The 16076-nt window shown below is 42.5% G+C and overlaps 1 protein-coding gene across 1 annotated transcript; it reads left to right on the top strand.

Annotated features, from left to right (window-relative positions):
* The first annotated feature begins 351 nt into the window (after positions 1–351).
* On the top strand, positions 352–7771 carry tbx22 (T-box transcription factor 22). The gene is made up of 8 exons (XM_057360664.1): positions 352–423; positions 713–875; positions 1759–1857; positions 2181–2355; positions 2449–2616; positions 5637–5701; positions 5902–5987; positions 7426–7771. The coding sequence occupies exons 2-8, from the start codon at positions 763–765 to the stop codon at positions 7746–7748; spliced, it is 1029 nt and encodes a 342-aa protein (XP_057216647.1). The 5' UTR covers positions 352–423; positions 713–762; the 3' UTR covers positions 7749–7771.
* Positions 7772–16076: the final 8305 nt, after the last annotated feature.

A 16076-nucleotide genomic window follows, 5' to 3' on the forward strand; every position in this document is an offset into this window, starting at 1 on the left:
CATCTGCCAGGTAACATCCCACCAATAGCATCCATCACATACCAGTAGACACCAGTATGTAGTTTTCATTAAAACTAATACAATTCCTATTAAATCCAATACATTTTCTATTGTGTTTTGGGCAGGGATGTTGTTTGTTTTTCAGCAGGGATTATTTAATTGCAATATTACAGTATGCTGCCATTAAACAAGTTATGTATTTAACAATTCGTGTATTCAACAATTATTCATTTATTTCTAAATTAATATTTTTTATAGTATCATAAATAATAAATGTTATAACGTTTAGGTGTCATTTTGCGGTTGTCCTGCAGGTGTCTTTGTTTTGTGTTAGTCTGTGTCAGGATAGGTAGATCCACGAGGAATTTTAAGAGCTGCTTAATTTACGATGCTTTGGGGAGACAGTCAACGATGATTTGTAAGGTACTTTTTAACGATCAGAACTTTGAGGATTTTGCTATAAGACTGAAACTTACAGATCTGATTGGGTCAGAATGCAGGGACTTAGCACTCGCGCTCACGCGTTTTCGGTGGAGTCTTTGTTAAAAAGTTGTGAGAAAATAATGAATGAAACTCAGAAGTGTATGTCAGACAGTGATAAAGATACACTATCTGTCATCGACGAACAGGGTTAGTTTACTATAATGTCCAATATGTTTGTTTTATTGCTTGTGTTAAACTATATTCGTTTATTTTTCGTTGACTTCTGTAGATAAACAAAACGACAATAATATCAAAATCACTGAGACACGAAGAAAACTCATGAGAACCAAACGTAAGTCTGCAAGAGAAGTGCTAGTGGATCTTCAGGGCTCTGATCTGTGGAGGACATTTCATGAAATCGGCACGGAGATGATCATCACCAAGACTGGGAGGTAATTGATATTAATTTAAATATTTAATTAAATATTTCCATTGCAGTGAACCCTGTACTCTATGCAATAAGTAGACTACTGTAATCACCAGTCTTATTAAGTAATGTAACTCAAAACATGTATATTTAGGCAGAGTGTCTAAAACGTTAAAACTATGTATTTAACTCCAATTTGCAAATTAAATATTTATTCGGAAACACTTTATTTTACAGTGCCCTTGTTACACGTTACATATTTACTATAGTATTTACTATAAATTATGCATAATTATGTGTAAGTAACACTGAACCAAACATAATCCTAACCTAAGTACAGTTAATTTGTATTACTCAGTACTTAAATGTATAATTACACTGTAACACGGGCAATGTAAAATAAAGTGTAACCATTTTTTCTCCTTATTTAAATTACATTAGCTGAGATCACTTGTCATATATTCTTCAACCTCATCAGACATTATAAGAGAAAACTCAAAATGCAAATGAAAATGGAGGTAGCTAAATGAAGGGTGGCTAATAATTGTGTCCAGTGTTTATTAGAGAAAAAAACATTTATTTCACAATGTGATTTCCCCATACCTTCAATTGCTTTACTTCAATTTCTTTATAAAACTTCAAAGGAGAAACAATGCAGATTTATTTTCACAGCTGCGAGATTGAATTAAAGTGTGTGTGTGTGTGTGTGTGTGTGTGTGTGTGTGTGTGTGTGTGTGTGTGTGTGTGTGTGTGTGTGTGTGTGTGTGTGTGTGTGTGTGTGGANNNNGTGTGTGTGTGTGTGTGTGTGTGTGTGTGTGTGTGTGTGTGTGTGTGTGTGTGTGTGTGTGTGTGTGTGTGTGTGTGTGCGTGTGCGTGTGTGTGTATCTGTTATACAAATTTATCAGGAGAATGTTCCCCTCTATCCGAGTGAAAGTACACAATCTGGATCCATTTCAGCAATATTATATCGCCATGGACATCATGCCTGTGGATTCCAAACGATATAGGTACTATAAACTGAGCTAGACTTTAATGCAAATACACATGTAAAAATGACTAAACGAATTACACATCTGAAGAAACAAAAGTATGTTTACCAGGTAAATATAATTTCTATTGCTGTTTGCAAAAATTTTTTAGTTTTCTCTTTCCTATTCTTTCTTCCTATTCTGATTCCTTTCTTTCTATTTCAGATTTGCTGTTGTGTTGTCTGACTTGGTAGTTTTTTAAATTTATTGTTAAGCACTTATTGACCACCATATGAACGTAATGTTTTTTTGTAATATTAAATACATTTTCTAATATTGCATTATTATATTGTATCCCACAGGTATGTGTATCACAGCTCACAATGGATTGTGGCTGGAAACACAGATCATTCTCTTATCGCCACCCGTTTGTACATACATCCAGACTCGCCATGTTCAGGAGAGAAGTGGATGAAACAGGTGATCAGCTTTGACCGTGTTAAACTCACCAACAATGAAAGAGATGAGAGTGGCAATGTGAGTTTCTTCTTATTTACTGCATATCACCACAACAGTGCAACGATTGATTGAGCACAGAAAATAAAATGTCCAATGCAATTTGAAATTCAGATCATCCTGCAGTCCATGAACAAGTACAAGCCACGCATACACATTACTATGCACAGCCATCACATCGACCTGTCACAGATGCATCCATCACTGCCAGCAGAAGGCGTGCACACTTTTACCTTTCCTGAGACTCAGTTTACCACTGTTACAGCCTATCAGAACCAACAGGTAAGATCATAAAACACTTCTATTTATTCTCTCCTGAAGTACTACACTGAAAAAAGGGTTTCATTCAACCAATTAAATTTTTTAGGGTAAGGAGTCTATATTTTATAACTTAAGCCAATGAAAAATAATAAAGAAAAGGTATATATTTTAATTGGCTCAAGTTATAAAATTTAGATGTGAATCCTTACCCTAAAATATTTTAATTGGTTGAATGAAACCCTTTTTTTTATAAACTGAGAGCAGAATGTCAAAACTTCAATACATTGTATTTTCTTATTTGGGGATCTGATATCATATTGAAAACCTGGCATCTTTCTTTTAAATGAACCGGGATATAAACAGAAAGTAATTTTGGTGTTCCACACCCCTTTTACTCTAACTTACACACAGGCTTGTGCCGGTATCAAATTTCCATGCTGCGATTAATTGATTAAGGTTTCATCGCGGTAAACGGTATTATGGCAGTATTCAATTCTATGAGAAATGCAGGTTGAAAATATAAACCAATTTCAGTGTTTTCCTCTTGATAACAACTTTATTTTAAATAATAAAGAGAACCTCAAACATTTAAATATAAATAAAACAACACACAGTAATGATGTATAAAGTGAGTTTATTCAAACAGAATAAAGTGCAAACTGCAAAAGAACAACTTTTGTTAACTGCTTTTAAATATACTTATGTCTGTACAACGCTAGTACTACAATTCATGTTACTATTATTATTATTATTATTATTGTTGTTTGAATAACAAGCCAAGCCAGTGTGTTAACTATTATAGCAAGCTAAACATTTAAAAACAGCAAATTCACTCGCACCTTGAGACAGTGTATGACTTTATTGCGTTCCATCAACGTATCATTAAAAATAATTATTCTGCCACACTGTCAAATTTCATTACTCGGCTTACTTTTAACCCAAAATATTTCCAAACCTCAGACTTCACCCTTTTAGAAGGGGGATAAATCGTCGGTAGCGTTCCTCCTTCCGCCATGCTTCATCTCCGTGTGTATGGCGTTATTATATGGCGTTATTATAATGACAAATGTCGCGAGCGCATTATTACAAGGCGAGAGCGCATTCTTGTCATACGAGCGCGCGAATCTCTCCGCTCGCACGCCGATTTCCTTTGCTCGTGCACAAAACTGGACGCGCGCTTTCAACTATACGCTGCTCTCTTATGAATTGTCTCTCCTCTCGCTCAGTGAGCGTGTGCGCACTCAAAATGCGTTCCGTGCGTCCACGAATCCTTCGGTACTCTTGCTCTCGAGAGGTCCTCCTGTGTGTTCCAGGCATTATAGGCTGTCAAAAGTAGTCAACCAATCAGGGATAGGCTTCCACGGCGGGCCAATGAAAATGCGACCTCTTAACTACAGTAGGCCTAATTGTTAAAAATGCTTGATGAAGAGTTGTTTTTCGTGTTCTTTTCTACAAAAGTGTCATGTTAATGTGTAATTCTTGTAAAATAGTATATTGTAAATTGCTGGGTTTCATTCTTATAAAATCTTTTAATATATAAATCTTTTAATGAGTGGATTCTTGCGTGTGGGTAGGTGGGTGGATGGGGGGCACCATGAGGTCTTAATATGCCTCTGGATCCACCACGTTCTCAGGTAACAATTTTAATATATTTGATGCAACATTATTCATCAAATGTATATTATAAATGAACGGTAAGGGAGCGTTTGGTATATTGCATAGAAGTTCAGTTGTGTGCCCTGAACTTCTGGAACACTGAATGCAGAACACTTACAGTGTGTGTCTGCAAACGCATTAAATGCATAACCAAATAGGTATAGAATATTATATGATATTTCCAAATGCTCCAGTGCTATTATTGTTTTGATATGTACCGTTACTTGTAGTAAATATTATTTTAGAATAAAGCTAACTTAAGACACCAATCTAAATTGTTCGGTAATCAATTTAGTACTATTTTGACAATATTATGTTTAGTGTAGGACATGCATGAGGACCACATGAACTTGAGGGTGTTGGCCTGTTTTGTCTGAATAACATGGTAGTTAAACTGATGTTTATATGTAGCCTACAAAGCATCCTAATGCCCCGTTCATTTCTAATACACATTTGACTAATAATGTTGCATCAAATATATTAATATTGTTACCTGAGAACGTGGTGGATCCATCTCGCTTCGTTGAAAACGTCGAGTCACTTTCAACCAATAAGATGCCATGTAAAAGGTCGCGTTTTCATTGGCCCGCCGTGGAAGCCTATCCCTGATTGGTTGACTACTTTTGACAGCCTATAATGCCTGGAACACACAGGAGGACCTCTTGAGAGCAAGAGTACCGAAGGATTCGTGGACGCACGGAACGCATTTTGAGTGCGCACACGCTCACTGAGCGAGAGGAGAGAAAATTCATAAGAGAGCAGCGTATAGTTGAAAGCGCGCGTCCAGTTTTGTGCACGAGCAAAGGAAATCGGCGTGCGAGCGGAGAGATTCGCGCGCTCGTATGACAAGAATGCGCTCTCGCCTTGTAATAATGCGCTCGCGACATTTGTCATTATAATAACGCCATACGTGTGGTACTGTTTACATCAGAGTGCGCACGCGTCTTTTTGCTCAGCAGCGCGCGCACACACACGTAGGCATCTCCACACGGGGAACGGGATCGTTTAGAGTTCGTATTCCTACGCAGCATACACGCAGTGTACTTTTATCCGGTTGATGAAAAATAAACAAATACACGTTCAAAAAAATCTATATATTTTCGCGGTATTTGAAAGTGCCCGCGATAACAACATCGTGCTAATCCATTACCGCAATTTATCGCATTACTGAATATCGGCACATGTCTACTTACACAGCATAATTTGGGTTTAAGTTATGCTTAAATTGTTCCCAAAAGACTCCATTATTTACTCAAATCTTTTTAGGAACAGAAAGTGACAAATTAGGGTGCCAAGTCGTCATGTTTTATTGAAACTTTTTTGTATTGAGGCAGTTGAAGAAATGGAGAAACATTAGTACTGACATATTTTCTGTTATGTTTAAGATAACAAAATTGAAGATTGAGAGAAATCCATTTGCGAAGGGCTTCAGGGACTCAGCACGAAACAGGTATTTGAAGTTGTTGCCTATATAAACCGTTTATATTAAACATATATCAAACAAAGCTTTCTAATCATTTTTCATATTGAAATCATTAGGTCAGAATAATTGCAATTATGCTATAGTTACAAACTAATATTATGAGTTTTGAGTAGGTTATAATGAATAAGAATTAACTGTATATTAACTGTGGATTAAATGTATTTTAGGGGTATATTGGATGGGATTCTGCATTCATACCCATGGCACAGCCCTTTCAACCTTGATTTCAAACCTTTTGCTGTGGAGCTGCAAGGTATAAAGTCTACCTACTTTAATAGTCAATTTGTATTGTCTCAGTAATGCAGGTAATACCGAAATGTTAAAGGTGCAGTGAACTAGGACCACAATTTTAACCCGAGCTTTTGTTATATAAGAGGGAATCATATTCAAGCGAACATCCTGTAAGTGTCAGACCTGAAAACGCCCTTGTTACTGAAATAACAACTGTTATTGACACAAGGCTCAGCGAACGGCAGGTCCTGGAATGCACCTATCTATGACATAGATCTATCCTCCACAGAAGAATATCAACACCTACTTCTCGAGCCCCGACTGATTCACGTATGACAGTACTGAACACAAGCTGCACAGAACCAGATAGATCGAGTGTAAGCATCATGCCGTTAAAGATCGCAAAATATTGTGCAGTGCCTGGTTGTGGAAGAACACAGTCGCTGCATAACCTTCCTTCGGATTCCGACAATAGGAATGCGTGGTTGAAGTTCATTTTTAAAGATGTTCCAGCTCACGTGGGGAAAACATTGAGCGTTTGTTCGCTTCATTTCAACGCGGATTCCTTGAACAAGTCTTTGCGGAGAGACTAAAATTAAAAAGCAGTGCTGTGCCATCAATATTGGATCGGATAGGAATGGTGCAGCAATCTTATGTGAGTAAAACATATTTGTACTATGCGTCACTATTGCTTTGTTAGAGATCGCTTGATATGCCCAGATAGTATTACCTGGGGACCTCTAGTCATTTGTAATGATTGTAATCGGCATCGCTGTGATTTGGCAGGCTCATATATCATTTTTCAAGGTTTTATCCACAGTTTGGATGACAATAATGGAGGCTGTTTTGAAGTGTTTTGATATTATTTCTGGTGCTAGGTAATATCCATTTCTGCCAACACTGTCATTTTGGCCGGGTGTCTACCCTTTGTTTATTTATCATGAAAACTATAACATTTGAGACCCGCGATCGCGGTGATCTTCTGTCCGCTTCAAGGGTCTTAAATGCTGATATGTACGGTCATATATCACTAAACACCATACAACTATAGGCTATACAAACTATACGCAAAGCCTTGCCATCACATCCGGGAAATAAGTCCGTAAATTTGAGTAAAATCACATTACGTAAAGTTACGTGTCTAACCAAATTCACAGAAGGCTCCAACTAAGTCAACTACGCAAGCTGCTATCCAATCATAGCAGTGGGCGTTTACTTCCAAGTCTTCTATGTGGCCCGCCATTAAAAACCGAGCGTTTCTCCAGCCGGCCTCAAAACCAGGGTAGAAAATAGCCTATTACTTATTGATTTTGATGTTTTCGAATGTAAAAACCATGCAAACGTCATAAGTAGACACCAGACAATAGTATGAAACAATAAAAACAGCCAGTTCACTGCACCTTTATAATCAAGAGTTTGAATGGAGGGAGCCATCTCACATTGTGTTTGGCTTAATGCAGGCAGTTGTGAATCTTCAGCAAGTCTCTGCATCACTTCAACGCTAAAAGCCTTTTTGCCCAACCCCTGCTCTACAGTAGCCCATCCCATCACATCAGGTCCAAATTGCTTTCCTTCAAGCAATTTTCTAACATACAGAGCCTACTGCAACCCCGGCCTTGATAGGCTCAGTGGTTACATGGGATTGCATCCCCTGTTAGACCTTCCCTGCAAGTCTATGCTGCAGGTAAATCCTGCAGGATTCTTTCAGGACAGATCTTCCCATGCTTCCTTTCCCACATATTTACACCAGCTGCACCTCTGGAGACTATCAAGCTCAGAATAACAAAATGTTATCTGCCATTTTTTCTCCCCACCTATATACAGTATATATATAGTATTAAAGAGATAGTTTACCTTCATGTCATAAGCTCATGTAATTTCTTTCCTTGTTCATCAGAATTAACATGGATATTCTTTTTTATCCTGGTTTCTGTCCTTACAATGTGAGTGTATGATGCCTGTACCTTTCCAATGCTTCAAAAGTACAAAAAAAATTAATAAAACAATTACCTCAACCCATGTCATTTTCAAGTGTTTTGAAAGCATACAAATGAGTTTGTGGAAAACAATATAAACATGAATATCATGGACCTGTGCAAATTGATATTTTCAAGTTAAAGCATAGCATTGTTTTTTAATAAATATGAACTTGTTTTGCATTACTTGATGCCTGAAAACACACAAATAAATTTGACCAGTGACCAACTTACCTTTAGGAACTTCATATATATATATATATATATATATATATATATAACTTCATATATTCATAAGTAAAATATTATACATTCATCAATGGTTTATTAAATTCATTGCTAATACTTGTTTGTTGTTTTAAACCAGACATGATCAAATGTGGAAATTGTGGTGGAATCCCATCTGAGGGTTTTTCCCCCCAAAATCATTAAAAACCACACTAATGTAATGTAGTAGTATAATGATGTATACTTAAAATAGTTGTATAAGTAGAAAAAACAAGTGAAAATAACTGTGTAAGTAGAAAAACAAACATGGGACAAAAAAATGTGTTTCAAGTTTAGACACTTTTTGAGTTTCCCCTCCCCTGCTTCACAGAGCTTTGGTCCACTAACTGCTTTCCCCAATTATCTTACCTTTGCTACACACATAATTACGGTGGGAAGGAATGAACAAAGTTTGTCAGTAGTTGTAGAACTCCAGTAGGTTCACTTTAAACATCCGATTAAGCGATTCTCTTTAATATTGTCATTAATAACTTTATCATCATTTTTAGTCAAAACAATGTATTTTTACATGAGTTTACTGACTGGCCGCACTAGTCTCATCCAGCACCATATTGAGACTAAGCCGGGCGTGGTAGTGCGCAGCCGGCCGTATCGATTACCTGAACACAAAAAAGTGGTTCAGACGTTATTGAAGGTACAATGCGGGATGTTTTGTATGATCTATTAACAGAAATGCAATATAACATACAAAACTGTGTCTTTAGATGTGTATAAAAACCTTACGTAATGAAAAGTTATGTTTTTATTACCTTAGAATGAAACCAGTTGTATCTACATAGGGAGCAGGCCTATCTACTGTACATGGAATTTGTTATGTAGCGCAGCCATGTTTTGTACAGTAAGCTCTAACGGACAAACAGCTCTACAGAGCGTGTTTCGTATATGTTGGTCTTCTTCGTGTGTTTTTTTAGACGCAGCTTGCGTCATCACTGAGTTGAAGACGCACAAAGTAGTAAGTCATAGTACGGAGAGGAGGAGTAGTCGTCGTCTAGCTGAAGCAATTGATTGTTCTGTCTTAGAAGTTTTGATAAAATGGAGGACCATGGGTATTGTGCACAAGAGCCGACAGAGCATGAATCTCCGTCGTCAAAGAAGCGCAAACGTGATGCTGCCAGACGAATTAGAGACAAACGGCGGCAGAAATCCAGGATAAACATCGGTGTATCTATTTCCAGATGGAAGGCACTGTTGAAAGACAAATGTTTTCAAGGCGATGCCGAAGTTGCCTGTTTTCTGCTAGACTGGTAAGATAATTCAACATTTTCAATGTTTACCAAACAACTGTTTTGTTGAAACGGTAACGTTATCATTTTATACAAATGGCCATATAACCTCTGAATAATAATGTTTTTCCTTCCCTGCGGTACGTACTCCGGTTGTTCCTGACTTTACAAAGGGGGAGACAAACGTCTACTAACTTACACCTAACTGCCTATGTCGCTGTCAGATCAAACGCTTTGAACAGCGTTGCTATTTATGATTAGCTACCTTTAGTTACTTCACTACTCTCAGTGTGTACTTTCGCAATAGAATACATGTTAAATGATTAATTACGTTAATATATTGCCTTACCTTTGTAAAGAAACATCGTTGCTTGTATCACTGCTATCCGCTGTCTCAGTAGACGACATCTTTTTTTTACTGTTGCGGCCACCGTTGTACTTCGAAAGGGAGGGGTGAGCAAATGACTCAGAGATTCGTTGCAAAACTATAATACAACGCTAGTGGCCTCTGATTTTCAAGAATTGCGCCTTTAAGCGCCATGCTAGATATGGGAGTAATAGAGGAGTCCAGCAGCGATTGGGCGAGCCCAATAGTTTTGGTACCTAAAATGGACGGCTCAGTGCGATTCTGCATGGACTATCGCAAGGTGAATGCTGTGTCAAAATTCGACGCATATCCAATTCCGCGGGGTTGACGAATTGCTTGATCGGCTCGGCTCGTTTTTATTCGACCCTGGATTTGACAAAAGGATATTGGCAGATCCCCTTATGTACTTTATCCAAAGAAAAGACAGCTGTCACCACTCCATTTGGATTACACCAATTTGTCACCATTCCTTTCGGCTTATTCGGAGCTCCGGCCACCTTTCAGTATCTCATGGACCGCATACTTCAGCCGCACGTTGCTTACTTGGATGATATCATCATCTATAGGCAGGGCGTAGCCAGAACTTTTTTTTAGAGGTGGCCAGGTAAGACCCAGTGATTTTATTAGGGTGACCAAAAAATCCTTACAGACAGAAATTCTTTAACTTCTACTGTAATTTACACCAATTCTTCAATTACACATAGTTTGCTGGTCAAAAACATACACAAAGAACGTAAAGTAAACCATTTATTTGCAATGCTTTCATGTGCTAACATTATTTTAAAATAATTTGCTAGCTATCATTTGCAGTAAGTTAGCTTTTTTTTATATAGAAAATAAACATTGCAGTACCCCAACTTAAACTTTCGCGAAAATGTAATTAATGAATGAAATCCAGTTAAACAAGACTGATTTTACTGACCTGATCCTCCTGCTCGCAATGAACTTCCATGGTACACAGACAGCTAGTACACTGTCAAGAAGCGGTTAGCAGCTGTTCAGCTATAGCGCTCAGACTGTTTGCGTCAGTGCGTCAGCGTATGACATCATATTAACGCGAGAATGTTCTCGCGTCTTGTTTTGTGTGGAGGTAGCAAAATTTGATAGGGATGCATAAATTAGCAGAACACCGGTGCTGTACATCAGTCGTAAGCTGGTTATAGTTGTTAGAGACGATGTACAGCACCATCGAGAAAGAATGTCTAGCGATTTGGTGGGCCGTCATCACGCTCCGCTATTATCTCCTGCGACGGGAGTTCACGCTCTGTTCGGACCATGCGCCCCTGCAGTGGCTCCACCGCATGAAGGATACCAACGCGCGGATCACCCGTTGGTATCTAGCATTACAACCCTTCAAATTTCAGGTGGTCCACAGGCCGGGAACGCAGATGGCAGTAGACGACTTTCTCTCCAGGAGGGGGGGCTGCAGGCCGGATGCTTCCCCGGCCTCAGTCGGGCGGTGGGGGTATGTGACGAGGGGGGCGTGGTTAGACATAGTTTCGTAGTCTATCTATTAGAATGGCATGGTCTGTAGTATCTGATGTGGTAAAAGTCGATCTTGAAGTTTAAAAAATCTCTCAGACAAAGAAGGTTCAGGTGTCAAGGAGTTAACTTTATTTGATCAGGCCAAACAAAGTGAGATGTCCCAAGTCATCTGAAAACCAAGTGTTTTCCAGCCTACAGTTATAGTGAAACTTAGGAAAGGAGGTGCTTTCCTAAACCAATCAGGAAATTCCCTTTATCTTTTATTTTTTATTATCCAATCATTCTCGTCTGCCACTATTATTTTCTTGGCAACAAGGTTTGTATCTAATGGTGGAATGTCGACCTTTACTTTGTTTTTAAAAATAAGTTTTCCTGTTGGTACCTGTTTTCAGGCCACAAAGTGAACTACATGTTCAACCTTCTGAACTTTATCTAGGTCAGGCCTTAAACAGATCTCAAAGACATCACTGAATTTTGTATTGCTGAAATCTGTTCTATACTTGGTTAAAATGATTAAAATACACGTATATGTTCAAACAACACTCAATCAATGCTTAAGTATACTGATTATGTCATTAAATCATTAAATCATCTTCATATATTCACTTATAACATATATTCACTTGTAACACTCAATCATTGGTCTGATTATTAACACATCTATGGTAATATCATTCCTATGAATACTTCTTATAAGGGGGGTGTACAACAGAGCCCAAAAGTGCAATGTGCAAATACAACAATCAACAAAATGATCAGAATGATCATTAAATCAACAAAACCAACAAAATGATCAGAATTATGCACAATATATCAAAAGCAGCAGTCAGGTCCAGTAGGACTAAAAGAGAGATGGCGCCACTATCAGATGCTACGAGAAGATAATTTGTCACTTTAAGTAGTGCTATTTCCGTGATTTGGTTGGGCCTAAATCCTGACTGATATTTTTTATATAAGCTATTATCCTGCAGGAATGTGCATATTTGGCTTGAGACTACTTTTTCGAGCATTTTGGATAAAAAAGGTAGGTTTGAGATTGGTCTAAAGTTAGCTAATTCTACCGGATCGAGTTGTGGCTTTTTTTAAGGGGCCTGATGACTGCTAGCTTGAAAGCTTCTGGGACATATCCTAATGCAATTGATGAGTTTATAATAGTTTCAGTTACAGCAGGAAAAACCTTTTTAGTGGGTTTGTGGGAATAGGGTCTAAAATGCACGATGGACAGTCTCTGAAAACTGCTAGGACTGCATATCTTAGCAAACTTATAGAGGAAAATCATAATTACTGTAGATACCTATTCAACACAGTTGCGAAACGTAGATCCTCAACAGATTTAGAAGTTAAATTACCGTACAGTAGCAATGATTTTATGAACTTCTTCTCTAATAAAATTGAGATCATTAGAGAAAATGTTTCAGCTGTGTGGCCGGCCAATGAAGCATTCACTAATACACTTAGTAACAAAACCCCATGTGAACATCTTCAGTTATTCACTGCAATCGGTCAAGAAGAGTTCACAAAAGTGATAAAATCAGCTAAATTGTATTTCCCTTTCTGTCGGTCTCTCGACGTTGTGTCTAACCGACAGAATGGGGTTTGTCTTGAGAACCTATCATCTTCTGAGTATTTAGAAAAGGCCAATGAAAATTGGCGAATGAAATTTGCATGCCGGGCTCCTCCCCGGATGTCCGGGTATAAGAGGGAAGCCGGCGTGCTCATTCATTCACCTTTTGTTCTTCAGAGCCTACGCATCTGGTGAGCTTCTCTACGATCTGGGTGATCATTCTTTCTGCTGGAATCTACGACGTGGACAGCGGACGGTCCCTTCCTGCAGTGACTCTCCCCTGGGCGTCTCGGCAGTTCCGGAGGTGTTCGAGCAAAAATTTCCTTTTCTAAAAGAGTAAATTTCTCCAGCGTGGCTTGTCCCGCTGTTCTCATGGGTGCAACACACTCATCGAGGAGGGGGACGGACACAATGCCTGCTTCCAGTACGCTGGGGCAGACGTTGTGGATACGTCCTGCCGCACTGCGGGCGGTGACGATTCAGACGTTGCGTCACAGGTGGCTGTGTTCCCACGGGACTCAGCCACCGCCTCGTTTGCTCCCCGTTCCGTGGCGGCAGGACTACGGCCCTGCCGTCCGCTATGGCAAGCAGCGAGGGTGATATGAGGATTACTGTGAGCGATAATCCGCCAGCCACGGCTCACGGACCGTTCACACCTCGTTTCGCTCGTCTGACCGTTCCCCAAAAAAGACGGTCCGCCATCTTATTCCTCAATCACGTATTCGGACACGATGCGTGATGATGAGATTTCTCTTGCAGCATCGGGGGGTGACGTACTGCCATCCGACTCCGACGATTCCACGGGCTCCCTCCCTCGGGGGGTCGAGCCCAGGAAAAAGCAGATGTTGAGATGTCAGCCATGCTTTCCCGGGCCGCCGTGAGTGTTGGGTTGCAGTGCCCGCACTGCCTCTCCCGGCGCTCGTGGCTGGCTACATGGCGCCTGGGGTTTGAGCGCGGCTCCAAGCCGCGCCCGCCCCCAGTGCCGTGTTTACCGGAAATGCATGAGGAACTTTGTAAGACCTGAAACGCCCCTTCCCGGCACATTTCACGTCAAACAAAGTTCTGTCACCCTCTCTTCCCTCGAGACAGCTGGAGGATGCGTCGGTGTCCCCCAGGTGGAGTATGCCGCCGCAGTGCACTCGTGCCCGTAGGTGGTGGCCACTTGGGAGGGCTCGACCTAGACTCCCGTCCAAAGCATGTGGTGTCTCGGCATCTCTGGTGTCGAGAGCTTACATTGCGGCGGACCAAGCTGCCTCCTCTCTCCACGCTATGGCTCCTGCCAGGCCAGGGCATTGAGAGAGCTCCACGAGGGTAAGACCGACCCAGCGCTTATGCAGGAACTCCGCACCGCCACTGACCTCGCTCTACGGGTGACCAAGGTGACCACGGGGGCCCTGGGTTGGACGATGTCCACACTTGTGGTCCATGAGAAACTCCTCTGGCCAATACTTGCGCAGATGAGTAACGCTGAGAAGGTCCGCTTTCTCGACGTACCCGTCTCGCAAGGGGGGGCTGGTTGGTGTTACTGTCGAGCCGCAGCGGCCCCGCTCACCCCCCGCCTGTCGGGGGGGCGCGAGACCCGCACGCGGCCTCCCCGGAGGGTTCTCGACAGTAAGAAGCAGTCCTCCGTGCCGCAACTCGGCTGCCTCGGCCGTCGAGTCCCGTGCATTGTCTGCTTCCCAGCAGCCCTGGTCCTCTTCAACGCCCTCCAGCTCTGGCGCCCCCCACTCAGGCGGCCCCCCCTGGAGGAGACAGCGAAGAGGAGACCATCGCCCCATCAGCAGCCGCGGGGCAGCGGCTGTCATGGGAACACCTCAGGGGGATCGAGGCTACCATTGGGCCCGACCCCAGCCACATCGCTGGGAAGTCGGATAGGGACGGATCCTGCCCCGTCCCTCCATCTGCTGGCCCCCAACGCCAGGCAGGAAAAACAGCAGAGCCGATCTCCTCCCCGGGGGTCCTCCCCCGGCAAGGAATCCGTACTGCTAGCCATCGAACCACCCTCCGCGGGGGCGATGAAGCAGATCAAACCTCTAGTCCCCCTGTGTCAGTTCTGGGAGCCTGGTCTCAGCTTCCCAGACTGTCAGGCTTGCTAAGGAAGACGATCCGTCTCAGCTACGCGATTCAGTTCGCTACACGTCCGCCCAAGTTCCGGGGTTTACCTCAGTCAGAGGCAGGGATGCCCCCATACTTCGGGCGGAGGTCGCCTCCCTTCTAGTGAAGGGAGCGATCGAGCCCGTCCCACCGGCCGAAATGTTCAGTGGGTTCTACAGCCCGTTCTTCATTGTCCCCAAGAAAGGCGGAGGGTTGCGCCCTATCTTGGATCTGCGTGTTCTGAACAGGCACCTACACAAGCTGCCTTTCAGGATGGTCACGCAGAAGCGCATCCTGGCGTCCGTCAGGCGTCAGGACTGGTTCATGGCAATCGAACTGAAGGACGCGTACTTTCATGTCTCGATCCTCCGTAGGGACGGGCATATCAGTACAGGGTCCTCCCCTTCGGTCTGTCCCTGTCTCCACGAGTCTTTACGAAGGTTGTGGAAGCCGTCCTACGCGGTGCGGGTACTAACTATCTCGACGACTGGCTCAAGTTTTGACACACTCTCGAGATCTGTTGTGTACATACAGGGACCTGGTGCTCCGGGCACCTAGATCAGTGGGGCTACAGGTCAACTGAGAAAAGAGCAAGCTCTCCCCGGCGCAGAGCATCCTCTTTCTCGGTAGGGAACTCGACTCTGTCCTCACGAGTGGCCCCGCTCACCCCCCGGGGGGGGCGCGAGTCCTGCGACGAGGAAGCCCGCACCCTCGCGGCCTCCCAGAGGCAGAGCGCGCCCGGTCAGTGTTGAACTGCCTGAAGATCAGACAGTCAGCGGTCCCCCTGTAACAAGAGGCTCCTGGGATACATGGCATCCTCGGCGGGGGTGGTCCCCCTCGGGTCGATGCACATACGACCGCTCCAACACTGGCTGCAGAGTCAAGTTCCTTGGAGAGCGTGGCACACCGGCAGCAGGCGTATGGTCACACGCTTTTCTGCCGACACACCCTAACCCCCTGGTCTCCATGACCTTCTTGCGGACAGGGGTCCCCTTTGGGATGCCTCCCTGCAAGGTTGGGGTGCCGTGCGCAACGGGCAAGCAGTGTCGGGGCGGTGGACGGGCCCCCGCCTGCGTTGGCATTCAACTGCCTAGGGTTGTTGGTTGTGCTACTT

The sequence above is a fragment of the Triplophysa rosa genome, linkage group LG19 (genome assembly GCF_024868665.1).
Source record: "Triplophysa rosa linkage group LG19, Trosa_1v2, whole genome shotgun sequence".
NCBI lineage: Eukaryota > Metazoa > Chordata > Actinopteri > Cypriniformes > Nemacheilidae > Triplophysa > Triplophysa rosa.

Excerpts from the sequence above, each read along its gene's own strand:
- tbx22 (XM_057360664.1), top strand. The coding sequence starts at position 763 with ATGAGAACCAAACGTAAGTCTGCAAGAGAAGTGCTAGTGGATCTTCAG. Across the intron at positions 1,858-2,180 it reads GTGGATTCCAAACGATATAG|GTATGTGTATCACAGCTCAC; the intron begins GTACTATAAACT and ends TGTATCCCACAG. Across the intron at positions 2,356-2,448 it reads AAAGAGATGAGAGTGGCAAT|ATCATCCTGCAGTCCATGAA; the intron begins GTGAGTTTCTTC and ends TTTGAAATTCAG.